The 20,055-nt window shown below is 46.0% G+C and overlaps 1 protein-coding gene across 12 annotated transcripts in view; it reads right to left on the bottom strand.

Annotated features, from left to right (window-relative positions):
* The window catches only part of RALGPS1 (Ral GEF with PH domain and SH3 binding motif 1), a 300,991-nt gene that overhangs the window by 254,459 nt on the left and 26,477 nt on the right, over positions 1-20,055 (bottom strand). For all 12 annotated transcript variants that reach the window (XM_018055789.1, XM_018055792.1, XM_018055795.1 and 9 more), the window contains exons 3-4: positions 13,595-13,716; positions 10,402-10,509 (exon numbers count right to left, since the gene is read on the bottom strand). In XM_018055789.1, coding sequence (XP_017911278.1) covers positions 10,402-10,509; positions 13,595-13,651 — 165 coding nt within the window. In that variant the 5' untranslated portion in view covers positions 13,652-13,716. The remainder of the gene's footprint in view (positions 1-10,401; positions 10,510-13,594; positions 13,717-20,055) is intronic.

Here is a 20,055-nt window from a genome sequence, read left to right as displayed (position 1 = left end):
GGACATGCATCACCGTTTCACAGGTCTCATGACAAGTCTCTTAATGGCCTCTCCTTGTTTTTGAAAATTAAGCCTTCATACAGGATGTCCACTTCATGCAGCGCTGAAGAATTGATGCTTTTGAACTGTGGTGTTGGAGAAGACTCTTGAGAGTCCCTTGGACTACAAGGAGATCCAACCAGTCCATCCTAAAGGAAATCAGTCCTGAATGTTCATTGGAAGGACTGATGCTGAAGCTGAAACTCCAATACTTTGGCCACCTGATGCAAAGAGCTGACTCATTTGAAAAGACCCTGATGCTGGGAAAGATTGAAGGCGAGAGGAGAAGGGGATCACAGAGAATGAGATGGCTGGATGGCATCACCGACTCGATGGACATGAGCTTGAGTAAACTCCAGGAGCTGGTGATGGACAGGGAGGCCTGGTGTGCTGCAGTCCATGGGGTCACAAAGAGTCGGACATGACTGAGCGACTGAACTGAAAAGGATGTCCAGAGTACAGGAGCTCCATCACTCTGGCCACCTAATGAGAAGAGCCAGCTCACTGGAGAAGACCCTGATGCTGGGAATCACTGAGGGCAAAAGGAGAAGGAGGGCAGCAGAGGATGAGAAGGTTAGATAGCATCACTGGCACAAACGTGAGCAAGCTCCAGGAGATGAAGGACAGAAGCCTGGCATGCTGCAGTTCGTGGGGTCGCAAAGAGTCAGACATGACTGACAGACTGAACAACAGCAACAGGCTGTCCAGTTACCCTGGTCACCTGCAACAGCTTCCTTCACCCTAACCCCTTCTCCCATCTCCTTCCTCCCAGTCCAGGGCCCCCTAGAAATCCAGGCTTTTTAAAGAAATAGCCAATCTCTACATATTACAGGAAAATTATCTGGAGATGCGGCCTTCAGAACAAAGAGACCTAGCAGAGCACATCACAGTACGGCCCTAAAGAAAGAGAGCAAGGTGGTTTTCTATGGATAAGTGACAGCAAATCAGCCAAAAAGAAAACAAACTGGTTTCTGCATATGCTGAACGTACGTTTTCCCTCTAATGGTGGCTGACTAAATCCCCTCTTCCCAGCCACAAGCTTAGTACAAGGAAGGCTCCCCGTTCCACCCACACTGGGTCCAAATAAACAAAAAAGTTGTTGGCAGAAACAGCGGGCCGTCTTATAATAAAAAATATCTATAAATTTGCATTGAGATCAGTCCGAATGAGCCCTAGGATGGCTCAGGGAACAAAAAGCAATCGGCTGCAAAGACGCATTCCCGCCTCTCCTCCTAGAGCTGCTGTGTCTGCCAATTTTAGAATCTTGTGTCAAGGAAATGCAAATTAAAGAGGAAGACACCATTTGTGGTTCAATAGCACCATCACAACTAATCGGGCTATGAGTTGCTCTGTTCTTTTTTCAAAGTAATCTGATAGTAACCCATTAAAAACATTAACATTTAATTTCATTTTTAATGTCAAACTTAGAAAAAGCCTACAAGAATAATATGATAAACTCTACAACCTTCCACCTAGTTTCACTACTGATATTTATTAACATTTGGCCTCATTTACTTTATTTTTATGTATATAATTATATAAGTATGCAATTTTTTTTTCTGAACCATTTGAGAGTAAAATGCAGATATTATGACTCTTCACCTTTTAATCCAAGAAAAAGATGACCCTCTCACATAATGATAAGATTATTACACTCAAGAAATTTATTGTTGTTACATCAGTATTATCTAATATATAGTCCACATTCAGAATTTTCAAATTATCCCAATACTGTCTTTTATAGCAATTTTTTCTTTATCCAGGATCAAGCAATATGTTTAGATATTATCTCCTATAAGGTGAAATGAGCATACTGTGGACTCAGCAATTCCAACACCTACAGAAAGAAAAGCACTGGTTTATAAGAAGACATATGGAGAAAGATCTACATTTAGACACAGAGATGAATATAGATGTTTACTGAACAATTATTTATAGTAGTAAAAATATGCCAGTAATCTAAAAGACCATCAAAAAAGGAACTTTTTGGAAAAAATTATGGTACATCCAGACTCTGAGACACTATGCAGCCTTAAGAACAGAGGATTAAATTTATACATACGGATCCGGATAACTATCCACGATCTATTGAAAATAAAGACAAGTTCCAGCACTGCTTTTTGTTCAGCTTTCAGCCACTGGGGAGAAAGCCTGAGATCTAGCTACAGAGCACCCCCACTAGAACAGTAACAACCTCCGAAAGGAGTTTAACCCTTTTTACTGTAAAATGACACATTAACAGAAAACCACGCTAAACAAATGCATGATTTGATGACTTATTGTTAAGGCGAACACTTTAAAACCACCACCCACATTAAGAAACAGCCCCTCCAACAGATGGATGCATGGGCCCAAACACGTGTTATATACACACAACAGAGTATTAGAGTATTATTTGACTTAAAAGAGAAGGGAAATTCTGACACGCGCAATGACACAGATGAACCTCAAAGACATCATGCTAAGTGAAAGAAGCCACGAAAAGACACTGTATGCTTCCACCTGTGTGAGAGCCCTGCAGCAGTCACATTCACAGACACGGAAAGTAAGTGGTGGAGGTTGTGGGGATGAAGAGTTGTTTAAGGGGTACAGAGTTTGGGGCCGTCATGATGAAAACAGCTCTGAAGATGGGCTGCATAGTAATGTGGATGTTCTTAACACAGATGAACTGCACACTTACGGTGGTGAAGATGGTCAAGTTTGTGTTACATAGAGTTCTCCATGATTAAGAAAGAAAAGAGGAGTCGCCCCAGAGTTCCTCCATGTGCCCTGTCCCAATCACAAGCCCCTCCCTCCTGTGAAAAGTAACCACTATCTTGACTTTCCTCAAGTTCCTCTATAATTTCATCACCCAAGTAGTCTACCAAGACTATGTCTTGGTATTGACCATTCCGGGTTGCCTCAAAGTATATTCTTTCAATACGTAGGCTTGAATCTTTTATTTTGTGACCATCTTCTTAAATTATAGTTTAACTATCTGTTCAGTTTCCTGGTATTCTCCTCTTTCAGGGATTTATATTATCTGTATGTTGGGTCTTCTTTGCCTATCATTAATATTTATCGCTATTTTTCAAGGTCTTCTTATCTCTTCATTTATTTTGATATTAAACTTTTTCCTCCCTTAAGGCATTTTCTGTTATGTTTATCTATTCTTGTGCTCAACTTTCATTTCCAAAATAAGTTTTATTTCCAGTGTTTTCCTAACTCTGCCACCTCATTTCTGAGCTTTATAGATGTCAGATTTATGTTGTTCATGAACTCACAGTGTGACCTTAACTTCTTCTCTAATTTTGAAATAGAAAGTTACAGTTTTCACCTGTTTTGTGGTATGTCTCTCTGGCAAGGTTTCATCATCTACAGGATTCTCTCCTTACTCTTTTTTTTCTTGTAACAACTGGAAAACTTGACATCAGTAATTTTCGGTAGCCTTCCAAACCTCATATAGCTTTTCTTTTACTTTCATGTCGTCGTCAACAACAGGCAGCTGCTTTTTGAGATTCCACACACACACACAAACACAAATTTATTTAAACCTCCCTTTTCCTTAACTGTAACTTTCCCCATCCTGATCACCTTCGGTCTACTCCCAAGCTGAATTCCTCTTCGGTAGAGACACTTGTTCTGGAAGTAAGCCCTGGTTGACTGGTTTCAAGAGCTCTTAAGGGTTAGTTCACAGATCTCTTCTACCCATCCATTATCTGAGTGGTCAAAACTCCTTTCAATTTCAGTTGCTATTCTCACGTTGACCTGCTGAACTTTCCGGTGAATTCCCATTGGAAATTTTGGGGTTCTTCTATCCCCTAGTCTGTCAAACGCCCCAGTACGTACTTCTGCTTTCTTTTAGACTGAAGCTGATGCTCTGCAGGGCTTGTTGACACCAGCGGCATATCCCCAAGCTACTGGTATTTGAGATTTGATAGGGATAACTTAACACCCAGTTTTATTGTAAATACTGCTCACGGGTTTCAGGGTTTGCTATCTAGCTGTTATGGATATTTTTATGTGGTGATTCAGGGAGAATAAACAACTACGCTGTTGCCACTGCCATCTTTCCAGAATCACTCAAGTGATTTCTTTTACTGGACTCTTGGGTCTGGCTTTTTTCTTTCTTTCATATTATTATACAGGAAACTAAAATACCAGGTGGTCTGGTTCAGTTCCAACACCTGGCAACTCCAATGCTTCCCCAAAGACCAAAAACTCCAGGGGACCTGGCTTCACATCTAAGCTGAGGACGTACTGGCTCTGGCAGGAGCAGCCAATTTTTAACACTGAGCTCTCAGAGCACTCGCTGCCCTTCCCTTCAGTCTTCCCAGCTTGGGGCAGGCGGAGCAACACTCTAGGGCTGGTGACTAGAAAACCGGGCCGCGGTCTTGCTGAGGGGTCCTGCTGGACAGTGCTGTTCTAGGCGTGGCCTGTGCCCAGTCGCTCAGCTGTGCCCAACTCTTTGCAGCCCTGCGGCCCCATGCATCCACCGGGCTCCTCTTGTCTGTGGAATTTTCCAGGCAAGAATACTGGAGTGGTTGCCACTTCCTCCTCCAGGAGATCTTTTCAACCCAGGGATCGAACCTGAGTCTCCTGAGTCTCTTGCATTGACAGGCAGATTCTTTACCACTAGCACCACCTGTGAAGCCCCAGGTACAGCCTAATTCTCTGCTATTCCATGTGGCGAAGAACTGCAAAGGGATTTTTTGCTGTTGTTTGGCTGTGCTGCATGGCTTGCCTAATGTCAGTTCCCCAACTGGGAGACTCAACCTGGGCCACAGCAGTGACAGCCCAGAAGCCTAACCACTAGGCCCCAGGCAACTCCCAAGCAAAGGGATTTTTAAACCTCATGGTTACTTCATCCTTTTCACGAAGCAAGGGAAAAAAAAGCCAAAACTGTAACAAGCAAATAAAAGTAAATAGATTACAGAAGCTACGCCATCAGCCAGCAAGGTCCATGACGTCTTCTAGAGGAGACGGAGGCACCACAGCTTGAGGCCTGAGAGGACAGACTAGCACTGCGCTGCCCAATACAGTGGTCACTGGCCACAGGTGGCTCCTGAGCATCTGAAGTTCGCCAGCACTCCAACCTCAGAAGACACATTGAGCTTGGAGGATTTAATGTGAAAAAATAATGTAAAGTACCTCAATAATTTCATGTTGCTTACAGATTGAAGTGACATTTTTAGACATACTAAGTTAAAGGAGTTGCCTGGTGCCTAGTGGTTAGGCTTCTGGGCCATCACTGCTGTGGCCCAGGTTCAGTCTCCCAGTTGTGGAACTGACATTAGGAAAACAACAGAATGGGAAAGACTAGAGATCTCTTCAAGAAAATTAGAGACACCAAGGAACATTTCATGCAAAGATGGGCTCCATAAAGGACAGAAATGGTCTGGACCTAACAGAAGCAGAAGATATTAAGAAGAGGTGGCAAGAATACACGGAAGAACTGTACAAAAAAGATCTTCACGACCCAGATAATCATGATAATGTGATCACTCATCTAGAGCCAGACATCTTGGAATGTGAAGTCAAGTGGGCCTTAGAAAGCATCACTACGAACAAAGCTAGTGGAGGGGATGGAATTCCAGTGGAGCTGTTTCAAATCCTGAAAGATGATGCTGTGAAAGTGCTGCACTCAATATGCCAGCAAGTTTGGAAAACTCAGCAGTGGCCACAGGACTGGAAAAGGTCAGTTTTCATTCCAATTCCAAAGAAAGGCAATGCCAAAGAATGCTCAAACTACCACACAATTGCACTCATCTCACATGCTAGTAAAGTAATGCTCAAAATTCTCCAAGCCAGGCTTCAGCAATACGTGAACCGTGAACTCCCTGATGTTCAAGCTGGTTTTAGAAAAGGCAGAGGAACCAGAGATCAAATTGCCAACATCCACTGGATCATGGAAAAAGCAAGAGAGTTCCAGAAAAACATCTATTTCTGCTTTATGGACTATGCCAAAGCCTTTGACTGTGTGGATCACAATAAACTATGGAAAATTCTGAAACAGATGGGAATACCAGACCATCTGACCTGCCTCTTGAGAAATCTGTATGCAGGTCAGGAAGCAACAGTTAGAACTGGACATGGAACAACAGACTGGTTCCAAATAGGACAAGGAGTACGTCAAGGCTGTATATTGTCACCCTGCTTATTTAACTTATATGCAGAGTACATCATGAGAAATGCTGGACTGGAAGAAACACAAGCTGGAATCAAGATTGCCAGGAGAAATATCAATAACCTCAGATATGCAGATGACACCACCCTTATGGCAGAAAGTGAAGAGGAGCTAAAAAGCCTCTTGATGAAAGTGAAAGAGGAAAGTGAAAAAGTTGGCTTAAAGCTCAACATTCAGAAAACGAAGATCATGGCATCTGGTCCCATCACTTCATGGGAAATAGATGGGGAAACAGTAGAAACAGTGTCAGACTTTATTTTGGGGGGCTCCAAAATCACTGCAGATGGTGAGTGTAGCCATGAAATTAGAAGACGCTTACTCCTTGGAAGAAAAGTTATGACCAACCTAGATAGTCTATTCAAAAGCAGAGACATTACTTTGCCGACTAAGGTCCACCTAGTCAAGGCTATGGTTTTTCTTGTGGTCATGTTTGGAAGTGAGAGTTGGACTGTGAAGAAGGCTGAGCGCCGAAGAATTGATGCGTTTGAACTGTGGTGTTGGAGAAGACTCTTGAGGGTCCCTTGGACTGCAAGGAGATCCAACCAGTCCATTCTGAAGGAGATCAACCCTGGGATTTCTTTGGAAGGAATGATGCTAAAGCTGAAGCTCCATTACTTTGGACACCTCATGCGAAGAGTTGATTCATTGGAAAAGACTCTGATGCTGGGGGAGATTGGGGGCAAGAGGAGAAGGGGACAACCCAGGATGAGATGGCTGGATGGCATCACTGACTCGATGGACGTGAGTCTGAGTGAACTCCGGGAGTTGGTGATGGACAGGGAGGCCTGGCATGCTGCAATTCATGGGGTCACAAAGAGTCGGACACGACTGAGTGACTGAACTAAGTTAAATAAGCTCCAGTACTTTGGCCACCTCATGCGAAGAGTTGACTCATTGGAAAAGACTCTGATGCTGGGAGGTATTGGGGGCAGGAGGAGAAGGGGACGACCGAGGATGAGATGGCTGGATGGCATCATGGACTCAATGGACGTGAGTCTGAGTGAACTCCGGGAGATGGTGATGGACAGGGAGGCCTGGTGTGCTGCAATTTATGGGGCTGCAAACAGTCGGACACAACTGAGCGACTAAACTGAACTGAACTGAAGTTAAATAAAAAATATTTTTTAAACAATTTCACCTTTTTAAGGTGGCTATTAAAATTTTTTTTAATTGCATATGTGACTCAGACTATATTTCTGCTGGTCTAAGAAATCACAGGCTTTCCTAGGTGAGGCCCGTGGTAAAGAATCTGCCTGCCAATGCAGGAGATGCAAGAGTCTCAGATTCAATCCCTGGGTCAGGAAGATCCCCAGGAGGCGGAAATGGTAACCCACTCTAGTATTCTCGTCTGGAAAATTCCATGGACAGAGGAACCTGGCCAGCTACAGTCCATGGGGCTACAAAGAGTCGAACACAACTGAGCTACTGAGCACACACCCAGGATGCCAGAAGTCCTGGTTTTAAAGCCCAGACGGACAGTGCCACTTACTGTTCATGTGAAGGGGTGACTTTGTTCTCTAGGTATTCACCTGCTCACCAATATACAGGGAATAATAAATAGACCTAATTTGCAAGCCTTTTGTGAACAGTAAGTTAGATTAATGCATGTATACATTTAGTACAAGACCTAGACAAAGGAAGTGTTCCAAAGTGGAAGGTGCCCTTGTTATCATCACCTAGCATCAGGTGAAAAAACAGAAGATGAAGGTTTCACACCTGGCTCTGCCCACATCTGGTTCTTTGATACAGGTTTAAAAAAAAAAAAAATCTCTTAGATCCTCTATTTCTTTCTTAGAAAGTCAGGAGCTAATAATCTGCCTTACTGAGTTGTTCTAAGGACTGAATTCATCTCATCAACATGTATTTACTGAGCACCTACTATGAGCGAGGCACCGTTCTGGGCAATGGGGAGAGAGCAGTGAAGAAGTCAGATAAAGTTCCTGTCCTTGGGGAGGTGGCATTCTAGTGGAGAAGGGCCAGTGAAACACTGTTACAGAATGTAATATCTGGAGAGATATGAAGGAAACAGAGCAGGGTCAGGGCAGAGCTGTAGAGATGCTACCTTAGTGGGCAAAATGCCTCTTCCAGGGCTGACATCTTAAGAGAGATGGTGAGACACGTGGGAAAGTGCCATTAGGACAGAAGGAAGAAGCAGCACTGGGCCCCGGGGCAGGGGGATGTCGGGTAACCCTGGGGAAGAAAGAGGCAGCCGGTGTGCAGCTGGATAGCAAGGAGGGGCACGAGAGGAGGCTCGGCCAGACCCTGGGTCACTGGGGGCCTTGAGAGGAAGGCAAGGTCTCCTAGTACAAGGGGACCTCTAGAGAGCTTCACACAGGTTTTAAAAGGATCCCTCAGACACACTGAGAGAGGTGACCCATGTGTGGGGCTCAGCGTGGGGCTTACCTTGTTGCAACAAGGTAAACATAGGAGCAAGTGATGGCAGAGCAAAGAGATGGGGCACACTTGGCTCCACAGGCCCCCGGACGGCACAACACCTGTTAGAGCAAGGGGCCCTGGGATAAGCGGGCATGGTCAGAAACACTGGTGGTTCCCCAGAGAACTGCAGCCCGAGTCAGCACTGTGCAATCGGGTCACCCCAGAGCCAGTGTCCTCCGTCGACCCTCACAGTGCAAAAGGCAGACAGCAGGTCACAGCTCAACGAGGAGCCTGGTCTGCTCCTCCAACACGAAGCCCCATGGCCACACCCGCAGCAACACACTGGCTAGTGGGAAAGCGATTCTGAAACGTGTGTAATTACAAAATCCATTCAAATGATATTGTCTATCATTGTAGAGAACAGTCATTGTGAAAATATAGAAAGTACAAATAGAAAGAAATTAAATTCCAATCTTCTAGACTCTTACAACCAGAAACCACAGTCAGTAATACGCTTGGCTATATAAATATTCAGATACTTGAGACTATGTAAACATCAAATATTTTCTTATGCAAATATAAATATTTATGTGTGGTGCGTGCTTTTTTAAAAACAGTACTCCTCTCTAAATTGTGCAGTAACCTGCTCCTTTCACTTTTGTTGTTCAGTCATTCAGTCATGTCCGACTCTTTGCAACCCCATGGACTATAGCACGTCAGGCTTCCTTGTCCTTCACTATCTCCCAGAATTTGCTCAAACTCATGTCCATTGAGGTGGTGATGCCATCCAACCATCTCATCCCCTGTCGTCCCCTTCTCCTCCTGCCTTCAATCTTGCCCAGCAACAGGATCTTTTCCAATGAGTCAGCTCTTTGCATCAGGTGGCCAAAGCATGGGAGCTTCAGCTTCAGCATCAGTCCTTCCCATGAATATTCAGGGTTGATTTCCTTTAGGGTTTGACTGGCTCCTTTCACTTACTATTTATATGTACTGTATAAGCCTTCCAAGGTGGTTAAAGTTTGACAGACAGTGTTGTGTTTTTTTTACTCTTTCAAAGCCATTTATTATTTTGCTTTTATATAATTGTATAAAATATGTATCACACATTTCTTCCTTATTTCTTTTTCTAATTTTGATCTTCACACCAAGGCAACAAGTACTCAAATTAATTCTCTATACAGATAGATATAGATAGATAGGTATAGATAGATAGGTGTATATAGATAGGTATATATGTAGGTTTTTCTACAGATAGAAAAACAAAGGTTTTTCTGCTCAAACAATTTTTCCAAATCGGGTATTAAAATATATCTTCTGAAAATATTTATAGGTTTTTTTCATCTTCAAAAATTTTTACTGAAATAGTTTACAATGCTGTGCTAGTTTCAGATGTCCAATGAAATGATTCAGTTACACACACACACACATATTCATTTTTTACATGCTCTTCCATTACAGGTTAATCTGAGATACTGAGCATAGTTCTCTGTGTGTCCTTTCTGATTACCTATTTTATATCTAGCGTATGCTCAGTTGTGTCCGACTCTTTGCGACCCCATGGACTGCAGCCCGCCAGGCTCCTCTGTCTATGGAATTTTCCTTAATTTCTCCCTCCTCCCAGATAGCATCCTTTTTTAATGCTCCATGGGGTTCATAAAGTATTCATAAAGAATACTTTATTCAGCAATCCCCTATTGGTGCATATATGGGTTGTTTCCAATTTGAGCGAACAACTGTGAGCGGCAATCACCACCCCCACCCGCCACCCCCCAAGCTTCCTGTGGTGGTGCCCAGCCCCCCACATCTGTTCTGACACTTACAGCAAACTCCTCGGGAGTCACTTTCAGGACATCGAAGACAACGGCGTCGTAGCTCTTGCTGGCATAGTCGCAGCTCTGGCCCTCCAGAGAGTCTGAGCTGCTGCTGCCCTGCGGAGGACAGGGAAAGACGGGGCCACCTGAGCAGTCTGGCTGACCCCACCATCACTGACGCCCAAACCTCAGAAGTGAGACTGGCAGGACCGTACAGTGATAAGAGCTTCTGTTGTTTAGTGCTTCACTCTGTTCCAGGCACTTCATGGGCATAATCTAACTTAATTCTCATAAAAACTCTCTGATGATGCACTATTATTAGTCCCCTTCTACAGATAAGGAAGTAGAGGGCATGCCACTTGCCCAACATATCTCAGCCAGGAAACGGAAGGGCCAGGATGCAAGCCCAGTTGTGTGTCTCCCTCAGTCTCTATACCCCAGCTGCTTCTGGCTGCCTGTGGGGTGACGGCTGAAAAGATACAGCCCACCCTTCACACCTTAGGAGGCCTGAGGAATCATCTGTTTTGTTACGTGTTTTTAAACATCACCTGGTTTCACCTTTTTTTTTTCTACTTGAAGTTCATTGCAGGAAATTATATAAAATGTCAAATTGGCTCTCAAGGCTTGTTTCACATAGGGGCCACTTGGAATTCAAAGCCTGTTAGCTGATGAGGTGAGAGGTAACTGGCTGGCTTTGGAGATGGCGTGAAAGTTATATTTAGTAGAGCCCCTTGTTAAGAAGAACACTGTGAGGCCGGCATGTAAAGGAATGGTCTTCCGTTAAAGAGCAAGTTAAACTCCCCAGATGTGGCCAGTTTCATGAAACCCAACACTGCGGGGATCCCAGAACGTTGAACGTACCTTCCGTTCAATTTTACTTAATTTCATCAAATTCTACTTTGGGGAACCAGTCGAGCTTACCACCCCAAAATTGTGCCCTGTTCATAAACGGTTTTATTCGTCCCAACCCGTGAAGAGGGATTTTGTGGTTTCCATTAACCTCAACATCTTGGACTGAGATTTAGAGAATATGCTTTTATTAATTCCCCTTTATTTCACTCTTTCCAAAATGGCTATATCTGGAAAAACTTTGCAACCTTACTGGAAACTAGAGGGTTTTTAGGCCAGGGAGGGAAACCAATAGTCAACAACTGAAAATGTGAGGTTAAAAGGAGGAGCTGAAACTTAAACCTGTAGACTTCAATAGTCCTGTGTCATTTAAAGGCTTACAAACGAGTCTACTATACCAAAATCTCTGAGATGATCTTAAGATGCTCTGAGCTCTGAAATCAGACAGGCCTGCTTAGAATGCCGGCTCCAAGCAAGCTGCCGTCTGACCTCTTCAGTTCGCTGTGCCTCAGCGACCATCCATGAAAGGGTACCTGCTCCCCGGGGCTTTGGCACTTGTATAAAATGCAGCTTACAAAGCAGCTGGCAGGATCCCCTCCCTGGGTGAATGTTTCAAGGGACCTGGGAGTGGAGGGCGAGGGGATGGCTATTGCGATGGGACATTCTCCCCTGAGAAGAATGTGTCCTGAACTTCTGAAAAGTAATCAAGACTAATTCTGAATGCTTCTGGAACTGGCCGTCTATTCGATCGCTCAGTCTCACGAACTCCGAGCTGGCGGCTACCGATAAATCTCTTTGCACGCCCACGATCCCCTCCCACGGAGCAGCCTGGAGCAGCTGGTGCAGCTGACTTTCTTCCAGGGAGTGTCGTGTCATCGTGGTTGGGACCAGCGGCTCCAGAGTCACAGGGGCCTGGCTGTCAATCCCCGCCAGCTGTGTGATCTGAAGTCAGTTCATTCACCACTCCTTGCCTGTTTCCTCACTTACTGACTGGGGGTGAAACAACAGCCCGTGCCTGCTGGGGTTATTGTGAGGATTAAACGAGATCGTGCCTGTGGAATGCACCAAAAAAGTGCCCGGTATATAGCAAGCACTAAATCGTGGGCGTGTATCTGCATAAATATGTCACTCTGTCACCAAAATGTATTGAGCACTTCAATAAGATATGTATTCATTCATAGGTTCATTTGACACATATTATTGAGCACTCACCACTTTCTGGATACACATGTACGTGCATATCCGTATAGATACATATATACGTACACATATACAGCATATATGTGCGTGGTTGCACTTATATGTGTATGGATTCATATGCATAAACAGAGACTAGAAAAGAGAGAAGTTTTACTCTAGACGGAATGTAAACTGTAAATGGAAATGGAAGTCTGATTCCTCCAGTTACCAAACAGAGTCCATTCCTGGAATTTCAGGTTTTATAACTTTCCTGTAACACCCCACTGCACCTGCCCCAAACACACACACTCACACAAGGGGCCTTATTAATCACAAGCTGCCCCAGGTTCATTCAGTGGTGCTGGTGGCGCTGGTGGTGGTGGTGATGCAATAACTTTATTGGCGCCATCTGGGAATTTTAACAGGGACCCATGAGTCTGCTTTCAGAACCACAGATCAAACCAAGGAATTTTTTTAAAGGGTGATAAGCAATGGATTAACCCCTGTGATTTCTAGCTGATTGCCCAGGCTCATTTCAAAAGCCCAACTCGACTGGGAGGGCCTAATGAGCGCAGAACTCAGAGCTCCCCTCTTGCCCATCTGTCACAGGAGCCCGGCGTCACACATCTGACATGGCGGACTCCCTGAGCCTCAGATGACACCCAGCCCTCTGCCCGCCTCCGGTGCATTATGGAACTTGAAATCCAAACTCCCAAACCCCCATGGCAGGGGCCGGAGCCCAGGCCACTCTCGACCACCAGCCCTGACGGCCGTTTCCTCCTGAGCACGGTAAACAGGAGGGCAGGGCCAGCTGGACACCCCTCTGTCTGACTCCATCCCGGAATGTGCAACTTACTTATGATCAGCCGCAGCTTGGCTGGGGAAGGCCTGATGCCTTCTTGCCACCAAGATGGAATGTGGCACTTGCTACGACTGGACGGGGCAGGTATTTGCTTTTCTTTGAAGAGAACGACTTCAGAAAACACCCTGCTCCTCAGGGCTGACTGCCTCCCAAATCTCACGTCTGGCGTGGCCGGGGCCTCGGGAAGGCTAAGAATGGTGGCATTCACGGAGCCCTGCAGCCCCCGGGCCTCGACTCAGGGGGCCTGGGTCAGATGCAAGGGCCCCTCCCCACAGCTCCCTCCCCGCCGACCCCGTCCTCCCAGCGCTGTACCTGTGGAGTGGCGGAGGTGACCAACACGCTAGCCATCAGACCATTCCTCTTGTACATAGTCTCCGGGCCACAGGGAGCTTCAGGGCAGCCTCTGTCGGTGACATAACCTGTCTGGAGAAGTCCTGCAAGGCAAAGGCGCTCATAAAAACCAGCCTTCAAATCCAACCTAATCCCACCCTGGGAGAGAGCTGTGCTGGACTCGAGCAGGTGACCCCAGAGGATACCCTCAAAGAAAGATTACAAGCTGTGGCCTTTGGGCTAAATACGGCCCACAAATGTGGTCTGTTAGGCTTGTGCAGGTTTTAGGAATTTTTTCAAATTAATCACCAATATTTAAAATTGAAAGGTTTCACATAGAATTCTGGGTTTCTGACTTTCCTGGTGGCACTGGGTCCACTTTCTTCCGTGATGGCCATCAGCTGGACTGAGCAGCGCTGCTCCTCGTACTGAAGGGCTTCCTAGGGCCGTTCCAGACTCCACTTGGCCTGGGCAGCCACTTGGGAGCCTGCCTGGCCCTCCTAGGTGCCAGGGTTTGTGACCTCTGTTTCAGCCTACCGTCTTCTAAAGGACCAACCCGCCTTACACACCTCAAGGAATTCAACTGATGAAATAACGAACTAATCAAGGGATAAAATCTTAATATACTGGAGACTTTATTTTCATACTTTTTATTAAACGTTGGACTATATCATGAAAATGTTTTCAACAAATCATTTTAAGTATACAGATCAGTGTTTCTTACAGGTGAAATGCTAAAATAAGCTGCCTATAATAGCTAGGGAATATATTTTTAAGTTTTTTGGAATATTAAAAATTAACAACACAAAAAATGTTTAATTTATGAAACAAATATGTTCACATAAATTTGGGAGGGCTCTAGAAAGTATCGATACTTGAGAAAAGATCTGGTTCACTTACATTACATACACTGTTTTATCCTTTCTTAGCATTAGGTGCCTCGTACTTTAAATCGGTGACAAACCGTGACAAATTTTTAAAGGGGAAGCATTACTGTAAAATGGAAGAATTATGTAGTCCTAAAGGCTGTATCGCTGTACATTTAATTGATAATGTTCTACTTATTTAGACTTTTGAAGAAACAGCCTCTCTTCAATTAAACATTTTTATAATGGAATGGTGTAAACTGAAGTGATAAAGACTGTTATTAAAATAAAATGCTTATACAAGAAGACAGGGGACGAAGACAAACTGAATCCACCATGCTCCCTATGTAGCAGAGTGTTTCATCAGTAACAACACGAATACTGGCTAAGACTTGCAGAAGCCTCACCACGGGCCACGCGCTTTACCTCCAGTGCCTCCTCTAACCCTCACGACATCCTCTGGTGGGTCTTGCTGCTACCCCCACGTTCCATGTGGGGAATCTGAAACCCAGAGAGGTTAAGCAACTTGTGCCCTGCCGTCCCACCAAACCATCATCATTCAGGACCCGGCTCAAATGTCCAGCATCATTTCCCCTGGTTATCACACCTGAGCCACTCAAACCAGAACCACTGTTCATCTGCCAATAAGCGCATGCCCCGAGTAGGGCAGTTATCACACCACCAAACATCAGAGCACTGTAGCCACCACCAGCTTTTTTAGCAGGCGAGAGCCCAGGACATAATGGGGGCAGGAAAGGAGAAGGCAAAGGGGCTGCCTGGAAGCCAACTGCAATTATCAGGCAGGCGACAAGGGGCCTCTGCGCTGAGGTGGCGGCAGTGATGTCAAGACAAGCACACAGGCTGAGAGGCAGTAAGGACAGAAACACAACAGACACTGATGGGGGGAGGAGAGAACCGGCTGAGGATGCACGACCTCTGGCTTGAGGTACCAGGGGATGCTGTGCGCCTCATCGAGAAAAGGAACAGAGGTGGTGTGGCAGGTTTGTGGGGAAAGATGGTGAATCTGATTTGGGACATGCTGAATCTGTGCTGCCCATGAGAAAACCCATTCTGGGGAGCACGGTCAAACCCAGAAGTCTCTGGGAAAGATGGGCTAGGGGAAGATCAGAAAGAAGAAAGTACCAGCCCAATCTGGACTGCCTGTTATCCTCCCAGAGCCCTCAGCCCATCACAGAGCCCTGTGCCACCAGGAAACAAGTCAACAATCAAAAAAGGAGGTCAATGCAACCTGGGCTCTATCCCGATACGTCCCCAAACCACTCCATCTTCTTCTTCAACCATCTCCTCAACCACAGTCAATGGGCCTCCTCCCTCCCTCCTTTATCCCAAAACACCCAAAAGAACTAAGCTGAGCTATAAACGACACCTGAGGCTCAACTGGGGCAAGTTGAGTATGGACAATGGATGACACTGAACTGCTACTCACTTTGTTTGGAGCGATAACAATATGGAGGGTAAGGAGCAGAAGGGCTTTATCCTTAAGTGATGCACCTGACAATTTAGAGGGGAAGTGAATTTGCAACATACTTTCAAATGTATCTGGAAAATACATGTTAATGTTAACAACTGCCATTCACCAACAGTTCTTTGTATCAGTCTCTCAATTTTCCTGAACGCTTGATAATTTTCATACTAAAAAAGAAAAAAGAAAGAAAAGATTGATCAGGTAAGTTGCTCCTCAAAGTTCAGTTCGGTTCAGTTACTCAGTTGTGTCAACTCTGCAACCCCATGGACTGCAGCATGCCAGGGTTCCCTGTCCATCACCAACTCCTGGAGTTTACTCAAACTCATGTCCATTGAGTCAGTGATGCCATCAAACCATCTCATCCTCTGCTGTCCCCTTCTCCTCTAGCCTTCAATCTTTCCCAACATCAGGGTCTTTTTAAATGAGTCAGTTCTTCGCATCAGGCGGCCAAAGTATTGGAGTTTCAGCTTCAGCATCAGTCCTTCCAATGAACACCCAGGACTGATCTCCTTTAGGATGGACTGGTTTGATCTCCTTGCTGTCCAAGGGACTCTCAAGAGTCTTCTCCAACACCACAGTTTAAAAGCATCAATTCTTCAGCGCTCAGCTTTCTTTATAATCCAACTCTCACATCCATACATGACTACTGGAAAAACCATAGCTTTGACTAAATGGAACTTTGTTGGCCTCAAAGTTAGGGTTAGGGCAATTTCATGCCAAGCCACTGACACCCAACCCTGAAAACACACAGGGGCTCATCTTCACCAGGGAAGATGGGCACCATCCATTTACCCGTCCATCCATTCATTCACTGAGCTCCTACTCTGTGTTCACCTTGTTCTAGCCAGGAGTTCCTACCATTTTTTGTACCTTGGACCCCTTTGGCCATCTGGTAAAGCATATGGGCCCCTTCTCACAGAGACATTTTTAAATGAATAAAGTAAAATTACACAGGAAACCAATTATACACATGACTATGCATGAAGCAAATTATATTCAAATTCAGTTATTATTTTCAAAGCAATTTATAATGTAGGAATATATGTATTTCTTCAGGTAAGGTTATATATATATATATATATATATATATATATATATCATTGTATTAAATAGCAAGATCTATTGTGGGTCTAATAACAACCATAATTTCAAAGTAGTGACGAGCATAAATATTCTGAGATGAAAGTGAAGTGAAAGTCACTCAGTCATGTCCGATTCTTTGTGAACCCATGGACTATATGTCCACGGAATTCTCCAGGCCAGAATACTGGAGTGGGTAGCCTTTCCCTTCTCCAGGGGATCTTCCCAACCCAGGGATCAAACCAGGGTTTCCTGCATTGCAGGCGGATTCTTTACCAACTGAGCTAACAGGGAAGCCCAGTTTCCTGAGCTTCTGAGGTGCGTGCCCACAATTACTACGTGGTATGGAAGTAGCTCCCTGGTGGCTCAGAGGTTAAAGCATCTGCCTCCAATGTGGGAGACCCGGGTTCTATCCCTGGGTTGGGAAGATCCCCTGGAGAAGGAAATGGTAACCCACTCTAGTATTCTTGCCTGGAGAATCCCATGGATGGAGAAGCCTGGTAGGCTACAGTCCATGGGGTCGCAAAGAGTCGGACATGACTGGGTGACTTCACTTCACTTCATGGAAGTAGCTATGATTTTATTGGTGACAAAGTCCCAGGTACAATAAATATTACTGTGATTTATTATCTATGTTAATAACTGAGGGAGATGCTAACCTTCAGTTAAAAGTCAGGGAAAATAAAAATGTCATTTTTTCCCATCCAAATTCAAGGAAAGCTGGTCAAGAACCCTGTTCCAGATGCAGGGAACACAAAGTGAACAGGTCCTGCTCCCTGAGAACTCAAATCCCAGTGCAGGAGTCAGAGACCACATGTGGACCTAGAAGGTAACTGAGATCTTGAGGGTCTTCAAGGAATAAAATAGGGTGGAAGATGGTATTTGCCAGGGTGGTCAAGGAAGAACTCTGAAGATGCAGCATTTGAGCTGGAGTCCTAGGAAGGAATCAGCCATGAAAACCAGTCGGAGTGTTCTTCACAGAGGCCACAGCGAGTGCAAAGCCTGTGAGATGCACAGGAGCTCAGCAGGTTTGTGATGCAGAAAGAGCCGCAGCTGGGGGTCAGTCAGTGGAGGCAGTGGAGAGGCTGGGCCCTGCAGGCCATGGTGGGAGGTTTGGGTTTTACCTGGAGGCCTGGGAATGGTCTCTGACCAGGTGACTGACAAGATCCGATCTCACTGTTTTGGAAGATCATAGTGGCTACTGTGCAGAAAACTGGCTGGGGAAAAAAAAATAATAACTGGCTGGGAAGCCAGAGATATGGGCAGTGAAACCCAGTTGGGGGTAAGAGATGGGACTGCTCGGACTGCTGGCCCCAGGGGAAACAGCTGGATCCGGGAGGGGTTCTGGACATGAGACAGATAAGACCTGCTGATGGGCTGCACGTGAGGGGAGAGGAAAAGAGGAATCAAGGATGAATGACTTCTACCTCTGGAGCCCTTATGAACAGACAGATGGTGGCCCAAGAACCACCTGGTGCTCAGAAGTCCATCCATTCGTTGGCTCAACACCCCCACCACTGAGACCTGGAGGACCAATTCTGGGGATCAGAGTTGGAGATGGCGCACCCCTGCCCTCCAGGGTCCTGCAGGGTAGTGGGGGGAGAAAGCCAGCAGGGAGCTACTCTCAGGACAGCTGGTGTAACAGACCACAGGTTCACCTTGGGGGTTTAAGATACCACTGAGAAGAGCAATTGCGCTGGTCTTAAATGGATGAGCGGGCGTCTTTTCAGACAAGGGTGGGCCGTGGGCACTCTGAGCATGTGCAGAAGCCCAGAGGTGTGAAACAACACCAAGACGCCAGAGTGCCAGGAGCACAGGGGGCAGGTTCCCCTCCCTCACCTGACCCCAGCCCCTGCCCATCCTAGACTAACCCGGGGATAATAAGCCAGGCAGGGGTCCCCACGGAGTCAGCTTTAACAGATGGACCCAAGATTACAGCCACAGGAAGAGCATCTTGCCTCCTGGTCACTCCCTCAATCCTTCCATAAACTTGGTGATCCTTTCCCTAAGCCCTGTGCAGGGGAGTCAGACCAGCCCCCAAGGAGCTCACTGCAGTCTGACTGCTGTCATCCTGACAATCTATTAGAGATTTACTTTGTTTCAGGCATTGGCTAAGGGTTTATATGCATTAAAAAAAAAATCTTATAAATGAGAAAACAGAGTTTCAGAGAAACTACGCTGTGACCTGGGGATACGTTCTCACACAGCTGCCTGCCTGCGCCCCCTGCTGGACACGGAGGCAGTCTGGCATCAAGGGAAGGGCCGCTGCTGCTGCAACTAAGTCGCTTCAGTGGTGTCCGACTCTGTGCGACCCCATAGACGGCAGCCCACCAGACTCCCCTGTCCCTGGGATTCTCCAGGCAAGCAAGAACACTGGAGTGGGTTGCCATTTCCTTCTCCAATGCATGAAAGTGAAAGTGAAGTCACTCAGTCGTGTCCGATTCCTAGCGACCCCGTGGATTGCAGCCCACCAGGCTCCTCCGTCCATGGGATTTTCTAGGCAAGAGTGCTGGAGTGGGGAGCCATCGCCTTCTCCAAGGGAAAGGCACCACCCTGCTAAGTCTGGCCAGGCTGACCTGTGCCAGACAAGCCCAATCTCCCCACCCTCCCTGTACCTCCCTTACCTCTTACACACACACACACTCACGCACACACGCATGCTCGCTCACTCGCTCGCTCAATAAGCTCCCTGGAAACAAAGCGCTGAAGGCAGGGAAAGCAGTTCTCATGATGTAACCTCGCAGGAACGTGGCAGCTGAATCAGAACCACAGAACCGCCGCGTCTCTGGTTTCTGTGTGACAGACTCCGGTCTTGCGTGTGTGGGCTCTCAAAGAGGGGAGGGCAAGTCCCATATGGGAGGTTGGTTTCCTTCCAGGCTTCAATGTCTCAGGTTCAGAAAACCAAGGAAATAACAGGAGACAGTCTGCTGCAGACCACTGGGGAGAAGGCAGAAAAACCACTTTTTCCTGAGTGTGTGGAGGCTGTTTCAAAGAAAATACACACATCCGGG

The sequence above is a fragment of the Capra hircus genome, chromosome 11 (genome assembly GCF_001704415.2).
Source record: "Capra hircus breed San Clemente chromosome 11, ASM170441v1, whole genome shotgun sequence".
NCBI lineage: Eukaryota > Metazoa > Chordata > Mammalia > Artiodactyla > Bovidae > Capra > Capra hircus.
Note: the sequence above shows the minus strand (reverse complement) of the source record. Positions and strands in the feature narration are given on the sequence as shown.